Source organism: Plasmodium malariae (assembly GCF_900090045.1).
Source record: "Plasmodium malariae genome assembly, chromosome: 10".
NCBI lineage: Eukaryota > Apicomplexa > Aconoidasida > Haemosporida > Plasmodiidae > Plasmodium > Plasmodium malariae.
This window is the reverse complement of record NC_041784.1, coordinates 996,246-1,014,573: the sequence shown is the minus strand read 5'-3', so window position 1 is coordinate 1,014,573 and position 18,328 is coordinate 996,246. Positions and strand designations below refer to the sequence as shown.

General features: G+C 30.0%; 4 protein-coding genes across 4 annotated transcripts; 1 reads left to right on the top strand and 3 right to left on the bottom strand.

Annotated features, from left to right (window-relative positions):
* Positions 1 to 391: 391 nt before the first annotated feature.
* On the bottom strand, positions 392 to 1,679 carry PmUG01_10031500 (conserved Plasmodium protein, unknown function; the record flags this gene model as incomplete). The annotated part of the gene is made up of 3 exons (XM_029005507.1): positions 392 to 456; positions 693 to 1,259; positions 1,556 to 1,679. The coding sequence occupies 3 exons, from the start codon at positions 1,677 to 1,679 to the stop codon at positions 392 to 394; spliced, it is 756 nt and encodes a 251-aa protein (XP_028862089.1).
* Positions 1,680 to 4,064: 2,385 nt separating this feature from the next.
* Positions 4,065 to 12,739, top strand: PmUG01_10031400 (conserved Plasmodium protein, unknown function; the record flags this gene model as incomplete). The annotated part of the gene is made up of 4 exons (XM_029005506.1): positions 4,065 to 5,234; positions 5,406 to 12,061; positions 12,477 to 12,555; positions 12,698 to 12,739. The coding sequence occupies 4 exons, from the start codon at positions 4,065 to 4,067 to the stop codon at positions 12,737 to 12,739; spliced, it is 7,947 nt and encodes a 2,648-aa protein (XP_028862088.1).
* A 944-nt stretch (positions 12,740 to 13,683) lies between these two features.
* On the bottom strand, positions 13,684 to 14,418 carry PNP (purine nucleoside phosphorylase, putative; the record flags this gene model as incomplete). Its single annotated transcript, XM_029005505.1, has 1 exon — positions 13,684 to 14,418. One exon carries the CDS (start codon positions 14,416 to 14,418, stop codon positions 13,684 to 13,686), a length of 735 nt encoding a protein of 244 aa, XP_028862087.1.
* A 1,509-nt stretch (positions 14,419 to 15,927) lies between these two features.
* PmUG01_10031200 (GTP-binding protein, putative) lies at positions 15,928 to 18,328 on the bottom strand (the record flags this gene model as incomplete). The annotated part of the gene is made up of 6 exons (XM_029005504.1): positions 15,928 to 16,197; positions 16,426 to 16,701; positions 17,018 to 17,110; positions 17,362 to 17,460; positions 17,817 to 17,905; positions 18,247 to 18,328. The coding sequence occupies 6 exons, from the start codon at positions 18,326 to 18,328 to the stop codon at positions 15,928 to 15,930; spliced, it is 909 nt and encodes a 302-aa protein (XP_028862086.1).

Sequence of the window (18,328 nt, the reverse complement as noted above, 5' to 3'; positions counted from 1 at the left end):
TGCACATACATATATAAGTACGGCCCACTTACACATACATGTGTGTGATCATACACATTCACAAGTTTATCTGAGGTAAAAATGTGTGCATAAATTTCTGTAAAACGAAAAAAAAAAAATACACACTTTTTTTTTTTATTTTTGTTACTTCGTCTTTTTCTTTCTTTTTCTTTTTCTTTTTCTTTTTCTTTTTCTTTCTTTTTCTTTTTCTTTTTCTTTTTCTTTCTTTTTCTTTTTCTTCTTTTTTTCTTCTTCTTCTTCTTCTTCTTCTTCTTTTTTCTTTTTCTTTTTCTTTTTCTTTTTCTTTTTCTTCTTTTTTTTTTTTTTTTTAAATAACTTTTAAAAAATTAAAATGCGCAGAAAAGGGAAATTGCTTTATTAAAATAAACTTTTAATTCAATGGCTCTATTTTCAGCTTTTTGTTTCCTGCTCTTAGCCTCGATCCAACGTCTTCCCCTAAAAATAAGGCGACAAAAAGGAAGCGGCAAAAAGGAAGCGGTAAAAATGGAGTGATAAAAATGGAGTGATAAAAAAAGGTGAACTGTTCAGAAAAATACGGCATAAAAAAAAAAAAAAAAAAAAATGTAATGAAGGATTAAAAAATATTAAAATAAAATGATAAAATAACAATAATAAATTGATGAAGGCATAGCTACACAGATATACACAGGTAAAATTCCTCCCGCACATACCGTCTAACACAAGAACTATTCTACCGAGGGAAACGGGGTCAGTGAGCTCAATCCTTTTCCACGCTTCATAAACTGCAGAAGCTAAAATTGCAACTAAGGTCATTGTAGTAGTGTTATAAACAGCTTGAGATTTTCCTGGCACATTTCGTAATACTATTAAAATTTCACTTGTACATAAATTTAATAAACACTTTCTTGTAGCTTTTCTTAATTCAATCAAATTTAATGAATCTGGTAAATAATTTTTAGCATTAGAAGACATAATTTCTAAAAAGTTTATCCACATATCATCCTCTCGTTTCCATAGTTTAACATTTAATTCTATTGTGTTCTGTACTGTAAATTCTAGTAGTACTTGTAATGAAGATAATGGTGTTCCTAACTGGCAAGAGAAAAGCCAAGGAGCTAATAAATTCTCTTCATTTTCGATTTTTTGATTTTTCCTTTGTTCTTCTTTTTTTTCTTTTAACTCGAGATCAACTGGTATGTCAGTTACTTCTAGTTTGTCTAGCAATACTAGCATCTGCTTTTCTAATCTTATCAATCTCTTTTCTAAGCGATACTTGTCTGAGAGTTGAAATGAGGGCAAACATGGAGTGGTACATGTGGAGTGGTACATGTGGAGTGGTACATGTGGAGTGGTACATGTGGAGAGGTAAAGGTGGAGTGATACAGGTGGAGAGGTAAAGGTGGAGTGATACAGGTGGAGTGGTAAAGGTGGAGAGGTAAAGGTGGAGAGGTAAAGGTAGAGAGGTAAAGGTGGAGAGGTAAAAGAAGAGCTGGAAGAGGGGTAAGTGATGAATGGGAACAATGGACTGGTTACACTACCAACATTTTATAAATATTTTCATTTGTGTTTTTACCTTTTTCCGAATTCTGTAATTTATCATTTAACTCCTTCACAATAGTTAGTAAGGGGTCATACTTAGTGACTATGAACGTTTGTAAATCGCTTCCAAAAATTGCAGTGCTTTGGCTAGTTGTCATTTTGATAGAAAAACAAAACAAAACAAAACAAAAATAATTACAAAAATAAACGAAATATTACAAAAATAAACGAAATATTACAAAAATAAACGAAATATTACAAAAATAAACGAAATATTACAAAAATAAACGAAATATTACAAAAATAAACGAAATATTACAAAAATAAACGAAATATTACAAAAATAAACGAAGTATTACAAAAACAAAGGCAAAGACAAACTCAAAAAAACAAAAGTGAGGTAATTTATTTTATACACGTAAAAAAAAGAAAACACAGGCAAAGACGCTATTCGTACAAGTACATTGGTATGCTTACGCTTGCTTTATTTTTGCTCTTTTTTTTTTTTTTTTTTTTTTTCCTTTTTTATTTACCATCATTTGAGATGGTTACCATTTGACAATTGTTAAAACATTGATAATTCTATTTTAGCATTTTAATTTGTTATCTTATGCTTTTTTAATTCTTCTTTTTTATATTTTTCATTGTTTTGTTTCAACCAATCAGACAAAAAAGAAAAAAGACTTCACATTGGGTAAAAGTGGGATTGAGTTAAATGTGTATTTTTTACACTAAAAACAGAACAAAAAAAATGTAAACATATATAAAGAAAAAATAAAGAAAAAAATAAAGAACAAAAAAAAAAAAAAAAAAAAAAAAATAGAAAAAAAAAAAAAAAAAAAAAAAAAAAAAAAAAAAAAAAAAAAAAAAAAAAAAAAAAAGGAAAAAAAATAGAAAAAAAAAAAGAAACACGTATTTTTTTACATTTAAGCAATATGAATGTTTAACTGTGAAATACATATATATAAAAAAAAAAAAAAAAAAATTATCATATTTTGCTTACTCACACTTCGCTATGGTAAACAACAAAGCTTTAAAAAAATGTATATAATAACATAATAGTAACAGATAAAAGAATGCATTAAATAATGCCTATTATGTGTAAGAAGTTTTAGGTAGTAACTACAACATAACACACGATCAGCAGGTATGAAGCAGTATATGCATATAAATGTATACATATATATATATACATTGATGTACGAGAAAAAGATAAACAAAAATATCAAAATATGCTCAAGCGGTATGCTCCTACTCATATTTGTTGAAGAGCAACGTAGGGGTGCGTATATATATATATATATCACCAACAAATGGCATATTTAAAAAAAAAAAAAACAAAAATTTTGAAAAATTATTTAATGTGAAATGTACACTTTTTTTTTTTTTTTTGTTTCCTCATCAAATGAAGAACAGCACAGCAGTTTTTTCTCTTAGTTGTATCTTTCCATTTTATTGTTTTAATTAATGTTTGTAAATTTTTAGCATTTTAACTGGACTGGAAGTTTTCGCTAGTTTCATTTTTATGCTTTTTTTTTTTCCACATTTGTTTTTCATTTTCATTTCGTTTCATTTTCTTTTCATTTCATTTCGTTTCATTTTCTTTTCATTTCATTTCGTTTCATTTTCTTTTCATTTCATTTCGTTTCATTTCGTTTCATTTCGTTTCATTTCATTTCATTTCGTTTCATTTCATTTCGTTTCATTTCGTTTCATTTCATTTATATTCTTTTTTTTTTTCCCTTTTCATATAACGGATGAAATGCAAATGCTTTTAACTTTTGTTCATTTTTGTTAATTAAAAAAAAAAAAAAATGACTGTTCAGAATTTTAGCAATTCCTATGTTTTTAAAAAATATACAAATGTTAATATAAAAGCATTTCGAAGTACTGTTACGCAGTAGAAGAGCGAAAAAGAGAATCAAAACAAAGCAACGTGGTAAAGCAGCTAAGCGGTTAGAAAGGTATGAGAGTAACCAAGTGGAGCAAACAAATAAAAAATTATGTTTTTCCAAGAAGTACGGTTGAAGATGCCTTGTTAACGTGTTACACGGATAAACCCGGAAACACATAATATAAGTCTTGAGGTTGTTTTTGTTGACTGCTTAGCAAAATAAGCAAAATAAACAAAAATAAAGCGAAACTGAAAGAGCCAGCTGTGCCATATAAACCGCAGAGGAAGTAGTGCCATTTGCTTTTCCTACTGTACAGGATGTGTATTGCGCGTGTTGCGCATATCGACCTTATTATTCATTCGTATATTTTTGATCGTTTGTAAATTTGTTCATACATATGCATACATGCGTACATACATACATACGTACTTACATGCATACTCACATACATACATACTTACATGCGTACATACATACATACATACGTACTTACATGCGTACATACATACATATATACATACGTACTTACATGCATACTCACATACATACATATTTTTAATATATTTTGTTTTCTTTTATTTTACGTTTTGTTGTACTTGTGCGTGCGCGCGCGATCCCATTGGCGAACTTGCAGTAAAGAATAAAATAATGATAGACATAAGAATTGAGGAAGTGAGAAATTCGAGCGAAATAGATCATTGTGAGTGTTGTAATTTATTAAATGAAAAGAGCATCGAGTTTGTTATTATAAAAAATAAAGACTTATATATTTATAAGTTTGATAAAAAGAAAAAAATAAATTATTTATTTTATGAAACTAAATTAAATGCAGCTGTTATAAAATTAGTTACATTAAAAAATGTCTTTCAAAATAAAAAAAAGAAAAATATTTTTTCGGGAATTTTATTAATTTATAAAAATTTGCATTTCATCATTTATAAATATAAGAAAAGTCTTAACTCCTTAGTTGTTGTTTTAAGACATACCTTTATAAAAGAAGATAAATTCCAATCCTTATTTTATAGCCTTCCGCATGCAGTTAACTATACACATAATTATGAAAAAAGGAAATACAATAGGAATGGCATCCAGGGGGCGGGAGTAAAAAAAAAAAAAAGAACAAAAAGGGGTAGCAGTGGAGGTGGTAGCAGTAGCAGTAGCAGTAGCGGTAATGGAAGTATCCACAATTGTAGTAAAAGGCAAAAATTAGTTCCCACTTCCTACAAACTTGTCAGTTTAAAAAAAAAAAAAAAAAAAATCAAGATATTGAACCTATTGACAAACAGTAACATAAGCAGAAGTAATACCTCAAATTTCACTTCAGATTGGAAGAATAATCGTGCACATAAAAAAAAGAGCAGTTCGCATGATGACAAGTGTTACAACGACGAACATATGTTTCATCTTAATTTCAACCAAAATAGTAACAACAAAAGTAGAAGAGAACGTCGAAGCTTCCATTTTTTAGATAGTTTTTATTCATTAAAATTTAAAAAGAGAAAGAAATATAAAAAGTGCAGTGCAAACTTTTGTAATTTCCATATATCTTTTTCATATGATTTTAAAACTGTATATACCTTTTTTTATACGACGAGAGAGAAAAAGCAAATCAGCATAGAAAAATGTAGTAACGAAAAAGGACGTAAACATGCAGACATTGTAGGAGGTATAGATATCAACACGAACTACTTTTCCACAGATCTATTTTTGGAAAATGTTACTACAGTTAGTTTAGAACAAATTTACAAGAATTTCATTTTTGTGAAAAAAATTTTTTTTTACGCGGACAGCGCCCACATATTACTTCAGAACGATGCGGTAAGGAAAAGGGAGCGACAAAGCTAGAAAGAAAATGTGCAAACGTGTGTATATATACATGTATACATAAATAATATGCATGATTACCTGCTTATGTGTATATAAATATGCGATATTGCGTGTACATATGTTTGGCGCACGCCATTTTCTGCCCCTCCCCCCTTTCCGCAGGTGAACATAGGACACACGAAGCTGGAAGACCTGGGTTTGAAACTGCTGATCGTAAAAATAGAAAAGGATAAATTGGACGTGGTTAATTTTATAAGAGACTTCCCGAATGATATACTGGACATCCTGAGAGTGCAAAACATCCTTATATGTGTATGTTACGATTATGTGTACATTTTAAATTTAAATAACTATAAGAAAATAATTTATTTTTTTAATAAAAGTTGTTATATGAATAATATTTTTCAGTTAATAAAAAACAATTGTTTGTTTTATGATTACTCATATTTAAATACAACTTTTAAAAAATTCTATTTATACTATAAAAAAAAAAAAATATTTATTTTAAGTAAAAATTGTATCATAGAAGGAAATTTATCAAAAAATTTTAATGATTTAATAAACTTAATTAAATGGAAAAAAACGCATATTTTTAAATATACCTTAACAAGGTCAGCTATTTTTTCTCTTCACAAGAATGTGTATTTTTTATGTTGTTATGATGGTATATGTGGAAGGGCAGATATTACTGTGTTAAGAAAACAGAATAACAGAAAAGTAAAATATGTGAAGGGGAATAAAAGGAATGATTTGATACTGTTAAATCGTCGGAAAAGAAAGTTAGCAACAGTATTATTAAATTCTTCAAAAAAAAAAAAAAAATGGAAAAAGGATTTTTGTCCGGACCGTCCAAATTTAACCTGTACAAGTAATGACAAAAAATACAAATGTTCAGAAAATAGCGAAGGAGAGAATTCTTTAAAAACAGATAAAATTGAGGTGGAAAAAAATGCGTTATGTAAAAAGGAGATACCACCATTTATTCGTCAAAAGAGGAACGAAAAAAAATGCAAAAAAGATGAAAAATTCCGAAAAGGCAAAAAACAAAGGAAATACAGAAAAGTCAGAAAAGTCAGAAAATTCAGAAGAAACAACAATTTCTTGTTTGATTTACTCAACTATTTAAATAAAAATGTAAACGTTAATGAATACACGAGGGAGCTCAACAACAACAAGTACAACCTCTTGTTTAAAAAGTACAAAAATAAAATAAAAATGCTCGAAAATAATTTCTCTAGAATTAACGCGCAGGGGATCATAGAGTACTCCTCCCCGCTGTTCATTTTGAAGAAGAAAAAAAAAAGCAAAAAAAAAATAGAAATGAATGTAGATAAGGAAAATGCAAATGGAAGAGGAGTCGGTAGTGAAAACGGACGAGGAAATTATGGCAGCACAGCTGATCTTTTGTCGCAGGAAGAGGGAAAAGAAAATGAGAACAGAACGGGAAAAGGCAACAAATACCAAATGAAAAATGGAAAAATTATCCTCATGGACAAAATTAGAGTTAAGGGATTGCTAACTGACTTGTGTAAGTTAAACGAAGAAGGAAACTCACTAGCTAAAAGCATCTATTTTGCTCTTGTTGGATGTAAGCAACATAGCACAATAGAAAAAGTATTCTTCCAAATTCCACTAGTCCATAAATTGGACCTATTGTTTGAGGAAGCGGTTACCATAACAAATGTATGCTTCGCAGAAAGGAAGAAAAGAAAAAAAGAAGGAAAAAAAAAAAAGAAAAAAAAAGAAAAAGCTCTTTTTCAGTATGTTTTAATTACTTTGGAAAAAAAAATGAATGGGGAAAAAGGGAAGAATCAAATAAAATATTCTACGGAAAATACTAATAAGTTAAATGCAGTTATTACCATTCATGAGGAGGATAAACCTGTTCAAAAAAATTGTAAAAATAGAGAGTGTATTTTGTTTTGTATATACAACATTTCATTTTTAAAAAGGAAGAAAGCATGGGAATATTATGCTATTTATGAAAATAGTAAAATGAAGAGATGTTTTTTGCTAAGGCAGTTTTCCAAAAACATGTGGATGTATCGCTCCGATATCGGTGTTGTTAACCACGATGTTGTAATTAGTAATAACTTTTTTGACGATGCGCTCAATGATGTTAATTATTCGGATGGTTATTCAGACACGGGGGAAGAGCAGCAGGACGGGCGAAAGGAACAAGAGGGTGAAGCGGCGGATGAAGAAGTGGGTGAAGAGGGGACGACAGAAGGAACTGCATCCAAATTAGCGATCGAAAGAGGAAACTGCAGTTGCGATAATTTTCTAACCAATGCTATGGGTGCACATATGAAAGGTGAGGATATATACGGAAAAGTTATCTACATATTCACGAAGGAAGAGGAGGAAGTCGTCATAGAGGACGGAGTTGACACAGAGTATGAAACTTTCTTAGAGGAGGACTCGCAGTTGACGGGAAAAGAAACCGTCGAAGAGTGTTTACAATTTTTTAAAAATTTTCATTTTCTTTTCTTCAGCATTAGAGATATAGAAATGTATTTAAGGATGGTCTATGTTCCGCATATCGTAATGCACGAAGAGGATAAATATGAAGAAAAGAAGATGCATTTAGCTACTCATATGAAGAAGTTTACTTCTTTTTTGAACGAGCTAAAAGATAGACATCCGTTTGTATATAACGAAATAAAGACGGTTGAACATATTTTGATATGTAGACTGCTCGACTTTTTTTTATCTGAAAAAAAGGAGCAGAAGACGACGCAGATGAGGATGATGAAGAAGAAGAGTTCATTAAATTTAGAGGAATGCTGCATAGCTTTATTAAATTTTAACCATATATTAATACAAGTTTGCAAAAATGAAATAAATCTACTTTTATATGAAAATACATATATATTAATAAAAAAAATAAATCTACAAAATGTTGTTCTGTCGTGTAAATTAGTGAATAGGTACTTAATCCTTCTACAGGAAAATTGTACCTGTTCTGTATTCATATTTGACAGTGATGCAATAGCAAAAATTGTCGAAAAAATTTTGAAACTAAATTCTATTTGTAATTTGTGCATATTACATTGTTTGATACATGATTATAAAGGACAGCATTTGAACATATTTCATTTTATTAATTTTTTAAAATGTCATGTTTTAAAAAATTATTATTCTCAATATTATGACAATGTTCATGAAAAGGGATATATTTCTACACTTTTTAAAATAAAAAATATGACCATGTTTCATAATTTTTTAAAAAAGTATGACCATGTAAATGTGGATAATATACTTACTCCTTATACACACATAAATAATATTCGTTGTATTTCTGTTCTTAAAAAAAAAGCGGATAGCTATCTGTGCTTTTTAAACAATGAATATAATTCCTTTCAAATTTTTAATTTGGACCAGACACAAACAATTTTTAAAAGCAATTCTTTGTTATGTGTTCCCAAGTTTGTGTACAACTGCGTGAAAAAGAAGGGGACCATAAAAGGGGAAATAAACAAGACCGAAAGAGAAAAGATAAATTTCTTAAACATATATAATAAGGAAAAAATAGTAAACATTTTTTTTTTCAAGTTGGGCATGGATTATATCCTAATTATTTTTTTAACTGGAAGACCTATATTAATATACAAAACATTTGTTCCCATAACAGACTTTAAAAAATTAAAATTTAAAATAATTATTCACAAGTATGTTCAACCGTTAATTAGCAATATTTATTTTTTGAAAGAAGACAATTCTGTTAAGCTAAACAGTTCAACAGTAGTTGTTACCACTTCAACGGATAAGCATGAATTGAACAATGGATGTTATGTACTACTCGATGGTCAGAATTTTATTAACTGTTCAGGTGAAAATAGGGGAAAAAATAGGGGAAAAAATAGGGAAATAATGAAGGGGCGGAATAAGTTGGGAAAAGAAAAAAGTATTGTTAAAAATTGTATAATTGTGTATCCACATATTAATATGGAGAATATAACCATACATGATGTCTCGGATGGCAATAAGGAAGGAGCTCATGGTGAAAAGATAACAAGATTGATGAAACAGTATCACACAAATTTTCCTCTTTTGCTTTTGTCAAATTATAAGGGAAAATTATTTATTCATAGTGTGGACAATGAAAAACTGAAAGGCGGTCGGATTATTGGTAGTAATGATTGGAACTATAGGTATACCAGTATGAATTGTGATATTGCCAATTATGCTAATGGTAATAGTATTAATTGTAGTAATCGAGACGATGGTACAACGAATGTGTTAAGGAGGTGGTATAAAAAGTTGGAGGGTAGAAACGATTGTGAGACTAACATGGACTATGTTAAAGGTATAATACAAATTGATAACAATGAATTCATAAGTTTTTCAAATAAATGCTTTCACATATTTAGTATAAATGATAAGGAATGCAATTATGTTGATGTGAAGAGATACAATCATTCCAGTAGTTCTGGGCAGCCCAACTATTGCGACGAGGTAGAATTAAAAACTGAAGTTACTAATGTGATAAGTGAAGCCTGCTCCTTTTCTTTCCAGTGTACATACAGTAACGTAAATTTCGTACAAGTACGAAATAATTTACTTTTTTTAAAAAGGAATAAGTTAATTAATCTATCCATCAATGATGATATTATTTCGAAAACGTTTGTTACCCACCCTTACATTTACAAGTTTTGTGTTTCTAAATATGAATATATTTTAAAAAAAGCAAGGAAAAGAGTGAGGAAAGGGGAAAAAAGGGCAATCCACAAAGGGGGCAAATGTGTAGATCAACTCGATAAGAACGCGGATAAGAACGTAGATAAGAACGCGGATAAGAACGCGGATAAGAACGTAGATAAGAACGCGGATAAGAACGTAGATAAGAACGTAGATAAAGACGTGGTTAGAGAAATGGCCGCAGAGTTGGACAAGAAGTGGGGTGACGGAGTGAATAATGGGAACTTGGAAAATACACGTGCAATCTGCAGGAACCGCCGAACTCTGCATACTGCGCAGGAGTGCAGAGTAACGTATGGTAAGATCGTGTGTGCAGTTGTTCGAATAAAGTATGATGAATATGATTGCTTAAAAAAATTATTAAAAAAGAGGTTAAACATTCAAAAGGAGGAACTGAAGAATAATACCATATATGCAAATGAAGAAGTGCAATGTGTTCCTAATGTATACCTGAACGACTGCATTAACAGTCAATATACACACAAAGTAAAAAGTTTTTTAAGTGGACAAGCAGAGGATACTAACACACTGGATGATGAAAAGGCAATAAGAAAGAATAATAAATTAATTCAATCAGTGAAAACTTTTGCAAAATATTATAAACTATTGTTATTTCATGAAAATAGTAAAAATGTGTATGGTTATTACATTTTTGAGCATAGTGAAGAAATTCAATGTATATCATTCGGATGTTTAGATGATAGAGAATTCATTTATGTAGGGACAGGTCTTAACATTAATGAACGTATTGAAACTCAAGGAAATATTTACATATTTGATTTTAGCAAGATATTTGTAAGGTATAATGAAAGCGAAAGGGGGCAGTATTTACACAAACATGATGTGGGATCAGAAATTCTTAGCAGCACGAACCATGAGGGTAATAGGAACATTGAAATGGTGGGAAGTTCTACTAATAACGATATTATAAAAGTGGATAGATCCAAAGCTGTTGCAAGCACCTTGTTAGAAAGCGAACACAACTTTGAGGTGAGTAATGAAAAGGGGGGAAATGTTTTGGGAGATACTGCAAATGGAGGAAGCGAAGCGGATAATAATGAAAAGGTGGGAAGCACTCCGGATGGTAATGTAAACAGCTTGACTGATGGTGGGGAGAAAAGGGGAAAATTAGTTTTGCACATGAAGAAGACATATAACAGCTGTGTTACGCAGATTTATCCATTTTATTTTTACAGTAACATTGGCAATAGCAGTATCAATATGAATAGCAGTGGCAATATGAGTAGCAGTATCAATATGAGTAGCAGTGCCAATATGAGTAGAAGTACCAGTAATAGTAACATGAATTACAAAAATGGCGGCAGAACTGAACAGGGAGAAATTCTAACTGTTGAGGATAAATACTGTAAAGATAATAATAAAAATATAGTAAACTGGATTAGCGGAAAAAACAGGCACAATAATATGATGAGTACATGCTACTGCAATATTCTTCATTGCATAAACTCAAAATTATATATTCATGAAGTGAATGAAAATGACTTTACAAAAGGTGCTTTTATTGACAACAATTTTTTTATTAGTGATATTAAAATAGTGAGAAATTTTATTATTATTGCTGATTTGTATAAAGGTATTTATATAAATATGTATAATTATGAACAACAATATGATAGCCGAAGCATTATATCCATATCAAAAACATTCTACAGCTATAATTTAAATATATTATGTTGTCATTATATAATTTTTAATTCCTACATCTCTATTATTGCAATGGATGTGTACAACAATTTCTTCATATTTTCGTATAAAAATTGTCAAGATATTGACCATCTCTATATATTTAATTATTTTAACTTTAATAGAAGAATTATTAAATTTATTAATCTTTTGCACACAAATCAAAAATCAAATTCAGTCATGTCCATTTCAAATGATGGAAGCATTCATCTCTTTCATCCAGTGAACAAGAAAATTTTCCTTTTCTTTAAAGAGATTTATAAAATCTCAAAAAAGTACATTTTCCCAAACTTAGCGTTAAATGTGTACGCAGATATGAAACCTGACTTTTTCATCCAGTCCATATTGCTCAATCTGCATAAAAGATCGGACAGTTTTTTGGTAAAAAATGTTTTATTTGATGATTTGTTAAGGTAAAAATGGAGCAAGAGAAAAAAAAAAAAAAAAAAAAAAAAGCTAGTTAGCTAGTTAGCTAGTTAGCTAGTAATTTTAAAACGAAAAATTAACAGCATGTTGGCGAAGTAGCAACGTAACATATTGACGCAGTGAAAAAAGGGGTACTAAGGTCTTTTCTTCGGAAATAGGCACATTCACACAAAACTGCCATACATGTTCGCTTATGCAATTTTTATTGGGTTTTCCTTTTTCCTTTTCCTTTCTCCTTTTCCTTTTTCGTTTTATTTTTTCGTTTTATTTATTATTTATTTTTTTTTTTTCTAATATTTAATTTTTAATGTTTATTTTGCATTTCACGTTGTGCATTTCTCATTTTCCATTTCATGTTCCGCGTCTCACACTTTTACACATTTTCTTCTCTCCTCTATGCAGACAAATTCCTTTTTACTCCTGCGAGGTTTTATATGAACTATTTTGCAAAAAGGCTAACCTGCTTATCCACATAACGATAGTAATAGAGCAAAACGAATTCGCATCCTTTCCATTTTAATTTACGTTACGTATTTTGCCATTGTGTCATTACGCAATTTTTCAATTTTTCAATTTTTCGATTTTTCAATTTTTCGATTTTTCAATTTTTCCTTCTTTTTCAGGGAGAGTTGTTGAACGAGTTGCACTCATTGAGCGAAAAGTAAACCGGCTTTTGTTTTAACACGGACATTGGATTTTTTTTTTTTTTTTTTTATTTTGTATAATACCATTTATAATATGCCTTATGGTTAAAATGTATATTCAAATTGACTATTCAAATTGACTATTCAAAATGCCTATTCAAAATGTCTATTCCTATATATTTATTTAAAAATTATAATTTGGTGTATGTTACCGCAGAACGAATTTTAATTAAAAATTTTAAAAGTTTGAACTATTGTGTAAGGGTATATATAACTCTAATGCAAAGACAGTAAGTGCTTCTTATTCAAGCACTGCTGACTGGACCACGTCATCCTTGGTGCAGAACATGTATGTTCAAGCGTAAATACGTGCTAAAATATACGTACGCATGTATGTTCAAGCATAAATACGTGCTAAAATGCCCATGCGCATTTATATATGCACATATGCGTATATACATGATATGTGTTATAAAACTATAAATACGCTGGAATTTCCCCCTCCATGGAGTGGTGAGGTGGGGGTGGAGTAATAGGTGCATATTATGTGAAAAGAAAAAAAAAAAAAAAAATAGCTAAATGTATGGGGGTTATGAAGAGCTCATGTTTCGCTTCTATATCTCCCAGTGTGCACATATGCACAAGTATTAACACGGTATAGATATTCACACATGCACAAGTATTAACACGGTAGAGATATTCACACATGCACAAGTATTAACACGGTATAGATATTCACACATGCACAAGTATTAACACGGTAGAGATATTCACACATGCACAAGTATTAACACGGTAGAGATATTCACACATGCACAAGTATTAACACGGTAGAGATATTCACACATGCACAAGTATTAACACGGTAGAGATATTCACACATGCACATATTAAAGCATACAAATATTTGCACTCATTCTTCCTCTAAACTGATAAACGTAGCTCAAGTAACTACACCCTCCGTCCTAATATTTTTTGGCCAATTGTGCACACGCATTAAGAGAAATTTTAATCATATTTTCTAACCTATCGGGTACTAAATTGTTGTCAAAATCTCCTTCATCCCATTTTAAAGGACAACCATCAACAATGAAGATTCCACCTGTTTTTACTTTTCTTAATGTACCCATAACCATGAGAGTAGCAACCTCCATTTCTACAACAGCCACATTTGCCTTAGAATAATCTTCTAGTCTTGTTGGAATAATCTTATGTGGATAATATAAGTCTGATGAAAGGCTAATACCATTGAATACAGGTACATTCAATTCTTGTGCGCACTTATTTAACGTGGCATATACTTCATAATCAGCAACAGCTGGGAAATCAGAATATATTAATAAATGAGAAACTCTATCTTCTCTTACAGCAGCATTACATATACATATATCACCTCTTTTCATTAAACCAGGTTGAAGTGAACCACAAGAACCTGCACGTATTATTACTTTTGCTCCATTATTCATTAATTCTTCAAAACATATTGCACAACCTGCTGATCCAACTCCATGACTTACACATAAAAACTTCTGACCTTTATAATGACATTCACAACTTTTATACTCTCTATTATATGCCAAATCAATATATGAATCACATAATAATTTTACTTTGTCAACTCGACCTGGATCACCTACTACTAAAACAATGGGGGTCGTTTGTTCCTTTGTTAATTTTATATGCCTCTGTGGTTCACTCATCTTTTCAAAAATGAAAAAAAATTAAAAACTTAAAAAATAGGATTTGTACGATTTGTACGATTTGCACGATTTGTACGATTTGTACGATTTGTACGATTTGTACGATTTGTACGATTTGTACGATTTGCACGATTTATGCGATTTTTTTAAAATGCCTGGAATTACTTGTACTCGATTTAAATAAATAATATTTGCAGCGTCCGCAAAAAGGCATGCAAAAGATATATAGTCTCTGATCGGTAAGTGTTATATATGCACGAATGATGAGAATACTACTCGTAAATATTGTTTGTTTTGTTTTATTATTCAAAGGGAGGAGGGATAATATATATATTTTTTTTTTAAACTACTGCTTTTAATTTGCTAAATGGAATAAAAACAAAGGAGGAGTGAAACAAAAAGTGAAACGCGAAGCGAAATGATGTGGCAAAATGATCAGTGAAATATAACTTGACAAAATGTTAAACAAAATGACGTGTTAAAATAAAATCATAAGTAAAATATAACCTGAAAAAAATGCAAAGCTCAGTAGGAAAAAAAGCATAACTTCAATAATTATTTTCACTTGACCAACCACCAATCAGCTGACCTGAAAATGTAGCTCATAGAAACGTTATAAAAAAAAAAAAATAAAATAAAATAATAATTTGCATATCTATACATTCTCGATAGCTAATAAAAAAAAAAAAAAAAAAGTACATATATATATAACACATACAATACGATCGTACAGTATATATATTATACACACCGTATATATATATATATATATATATATAAACGCATACATATGCAAAATATAGCCGGCCCCTTTCTTTAAAAAAAGTACTATGTAGGAACATGAACTCTCTTAACCTACTTTCACTTAACGTGCATTAAACCGTTAATTATATAAATCAGTGTATGCAGGAAAGGAATGATTTTTCCCCAAAGTGGTGGCTGTGCTCTTTGCAAGAAAAAGAACGTCAGCGGGGTTAACTCAAAAATTGAAAATTAATAATTAACAAATGAAATTTTAAAAATTAAAATTGAAAATTAAAATATTAACAAATAAAAATTAACAAGTTGACAAATTAACAAGTTGACAAATTAACAAACTAATTGATATAAAGGTAATTATGCTTATGAGTTAAAAAAAAAAAAAAAAAAAAAGTCAATCACTTAAACAAGCACGTAAACAAATGCATATGCAAGAGAACAAACAAAAGAATAACGTATACTCAAATTCTGTTAAAACCCGTTGAACGGGATTAAAACATTAAACGAAAAAATAAAAAATGTAGATGGGTTACCCAATATATAGGATACACAGCTGTCAAAGTTCACCTTAATTTTTTTTTTTTTTTTTTTTTTAAATACCATACATACACCTATGTGCATAATATATATAGAGGGCTAATTTACATATACAAAACCCACGTGTGCCGTGTGTTTATCTTGCGTATAACTTTTGTTTAATTTAATTGATACGACAACGCTATTCGTCAAGTAGTGAACACGTCCATTCATTCACTTCATCACTTCGTTATTTCTTCTATTCCTCTCGTTTAAGCTATCCATGGCTATTATACTCAAATTTGCGCGTAGCTCCTGAATGCCGAAATGCTTCAAACTAGAAACGTTGAACAAGTATTCATTTATATTGAATTCATACGTTTCTTTCTTTATATGAGTAGTACCCTTTTTATTACTACTACTCTCATTAAATACTTTTACTTTTTTTTTATAATTTTCAATGATGGAAAGGACTTTAATCATTATATTATGCAACTCGTGTGCCTGCAAAATAACAAAAGGGGACGGATAACATGCACGGCCTTCTCCATTCGCATGAACATGCATACAAATATACGTATATACGTAATAATGCATATATGCACATGTACCCACACAAACATCCGCACACACGTGTGTGCATATAATACACAAAGGGTTATGTACTGCTCAAGTGAAGCGATGTTTTCTCATATGAGTTATATCGTCAAATAGCTCAACGGTATTGTTTACTTTTAGTTTGTCAATCTTGGTAATTATTATTTGAAATGGAATTCTTTTTGTTATTAGCATATCTAATAAAACAAAATCATGTGGAGTAAACAATTCTGTACACTCGATTAAACATAAAGCACGTTTTAAATTTTTTGCTTTATTTAAATACTCTTCTATTAATATGGACCAATTATTTCGTAATTCTTTCGACACCTGTGCGTACCCGTAACCAGGCAGATCAACAATAGAAAGGTAACTCATCAAGTTGAAGACGAACAGGTGCCTCGTTCTGCCCTGCGTATGGCAATAAAAAATTGAATAAAAAAATATACATATACATACACGTATACATACACATACACGTATACATACACATACACGTACACGTACATATACACGTACATATACACGTACACATATACATATTCATACACCTATAGACACACTTATTCATTTTTATATCTCCGCTGGATGGGCATTTATATGCAGAAAGAATGTCGGCGGTAACTTTGCACAGCATATACAATGAAATGTGTTTACAAAGGAAACGCAAAGATATACATTTTTTTTTTTTTTTTTTTTTTTTTTTTTTTTTTTGAATGAACATTACTGGTGTTTTAGACGCCTGAGCAACATCCCTATAATTGAGGAGAGCATTTATTAGGCTCGATTTGCCCACGTTGGATCTCCCAAATATGGCAATCTATGTTTTATTTTAAAAAAAAAAAAAGGAACACATTGTTCATAATATCCATTTGATCATTTGTTCATTCGTTCATTCGTTCATATTGTTCATGTTGTTCATATTGTTCATATTGTTCATATTGTTCATATTGTTCATATTGTTCATATGTTATTTATTTATTTTTCTAGCGAAAAATATATATTCTCCTTTTTTTAGTGTGTTTTGTTTTGCTTCTTTTTGCTCTGTTTCATTTTTTTGCAAAAATGTACTTGCGGGATGTTGGAGGGATTGTATTTGTGAATTGTTTGGGCTACATAAACAGGGTATGCAATAATTTTTGAACTAAAAATTAAATGACCTTTTTCGACCTGCAGAAAAAATGTTATGAACATGTGCATGTATTTATTTAATTACGTACTTATGTATGCGCTGAATTTTGGGGGAAAAAAAAAAAAGAAAAAACAAAAAAAAAATTGTCATATTTTTAGTTTTGACATAAATTATTATGAGTCTTTTATTACAAAATTGTAAAATTAAAAATAGTGCATTTTAAAGTTGTGGGACATTAAACTCATTTTAGAAATTTCGCACACATCATAGGTATATATATATATATATATATATATTATATATATATATATATATATATATATATATATATATATTATATATATATATATATGTATACATATATACATATATGCATATATATGCACAAGGGTACATTTTTGTCACTCAACCAGAAGGGTCTTTCCTCGGCGTTTAAAAAATTTATGTTAAGAAAGGGTTTGGCTAGATAAGGTGTTACTGTGCCTACATTAAGTGGAAAAGAATGGAAGAACATCATATGTAGTACGCGCCCATGTAGTATGCAATTATGCAGTGTGCAATTATGCAGTGTACAATTATGCAGTGTGCACATATGTACATGTAACAAGAAGATAATCACGATCGCGTATACATTAACTGCGCTATGTTTTCTTTAATACAGTTGTACGAGTGCAATAAACTCCTTATTCAAGTGCATAGAATTATAAAGAACGTATGCCCCTTCTTATTGTTGTTACCCTTCCGCAAAAAGGAAACATATTCGTTACACCAATAATTTTACTCATATAGCCGTTTTACTACAATTCGGGTAGTTGCTTACATACTCATGTACTCATATAGACGCGCACATAAATATATATACATATACACATATATACATACAAGTACATTTATGTACACATGCAT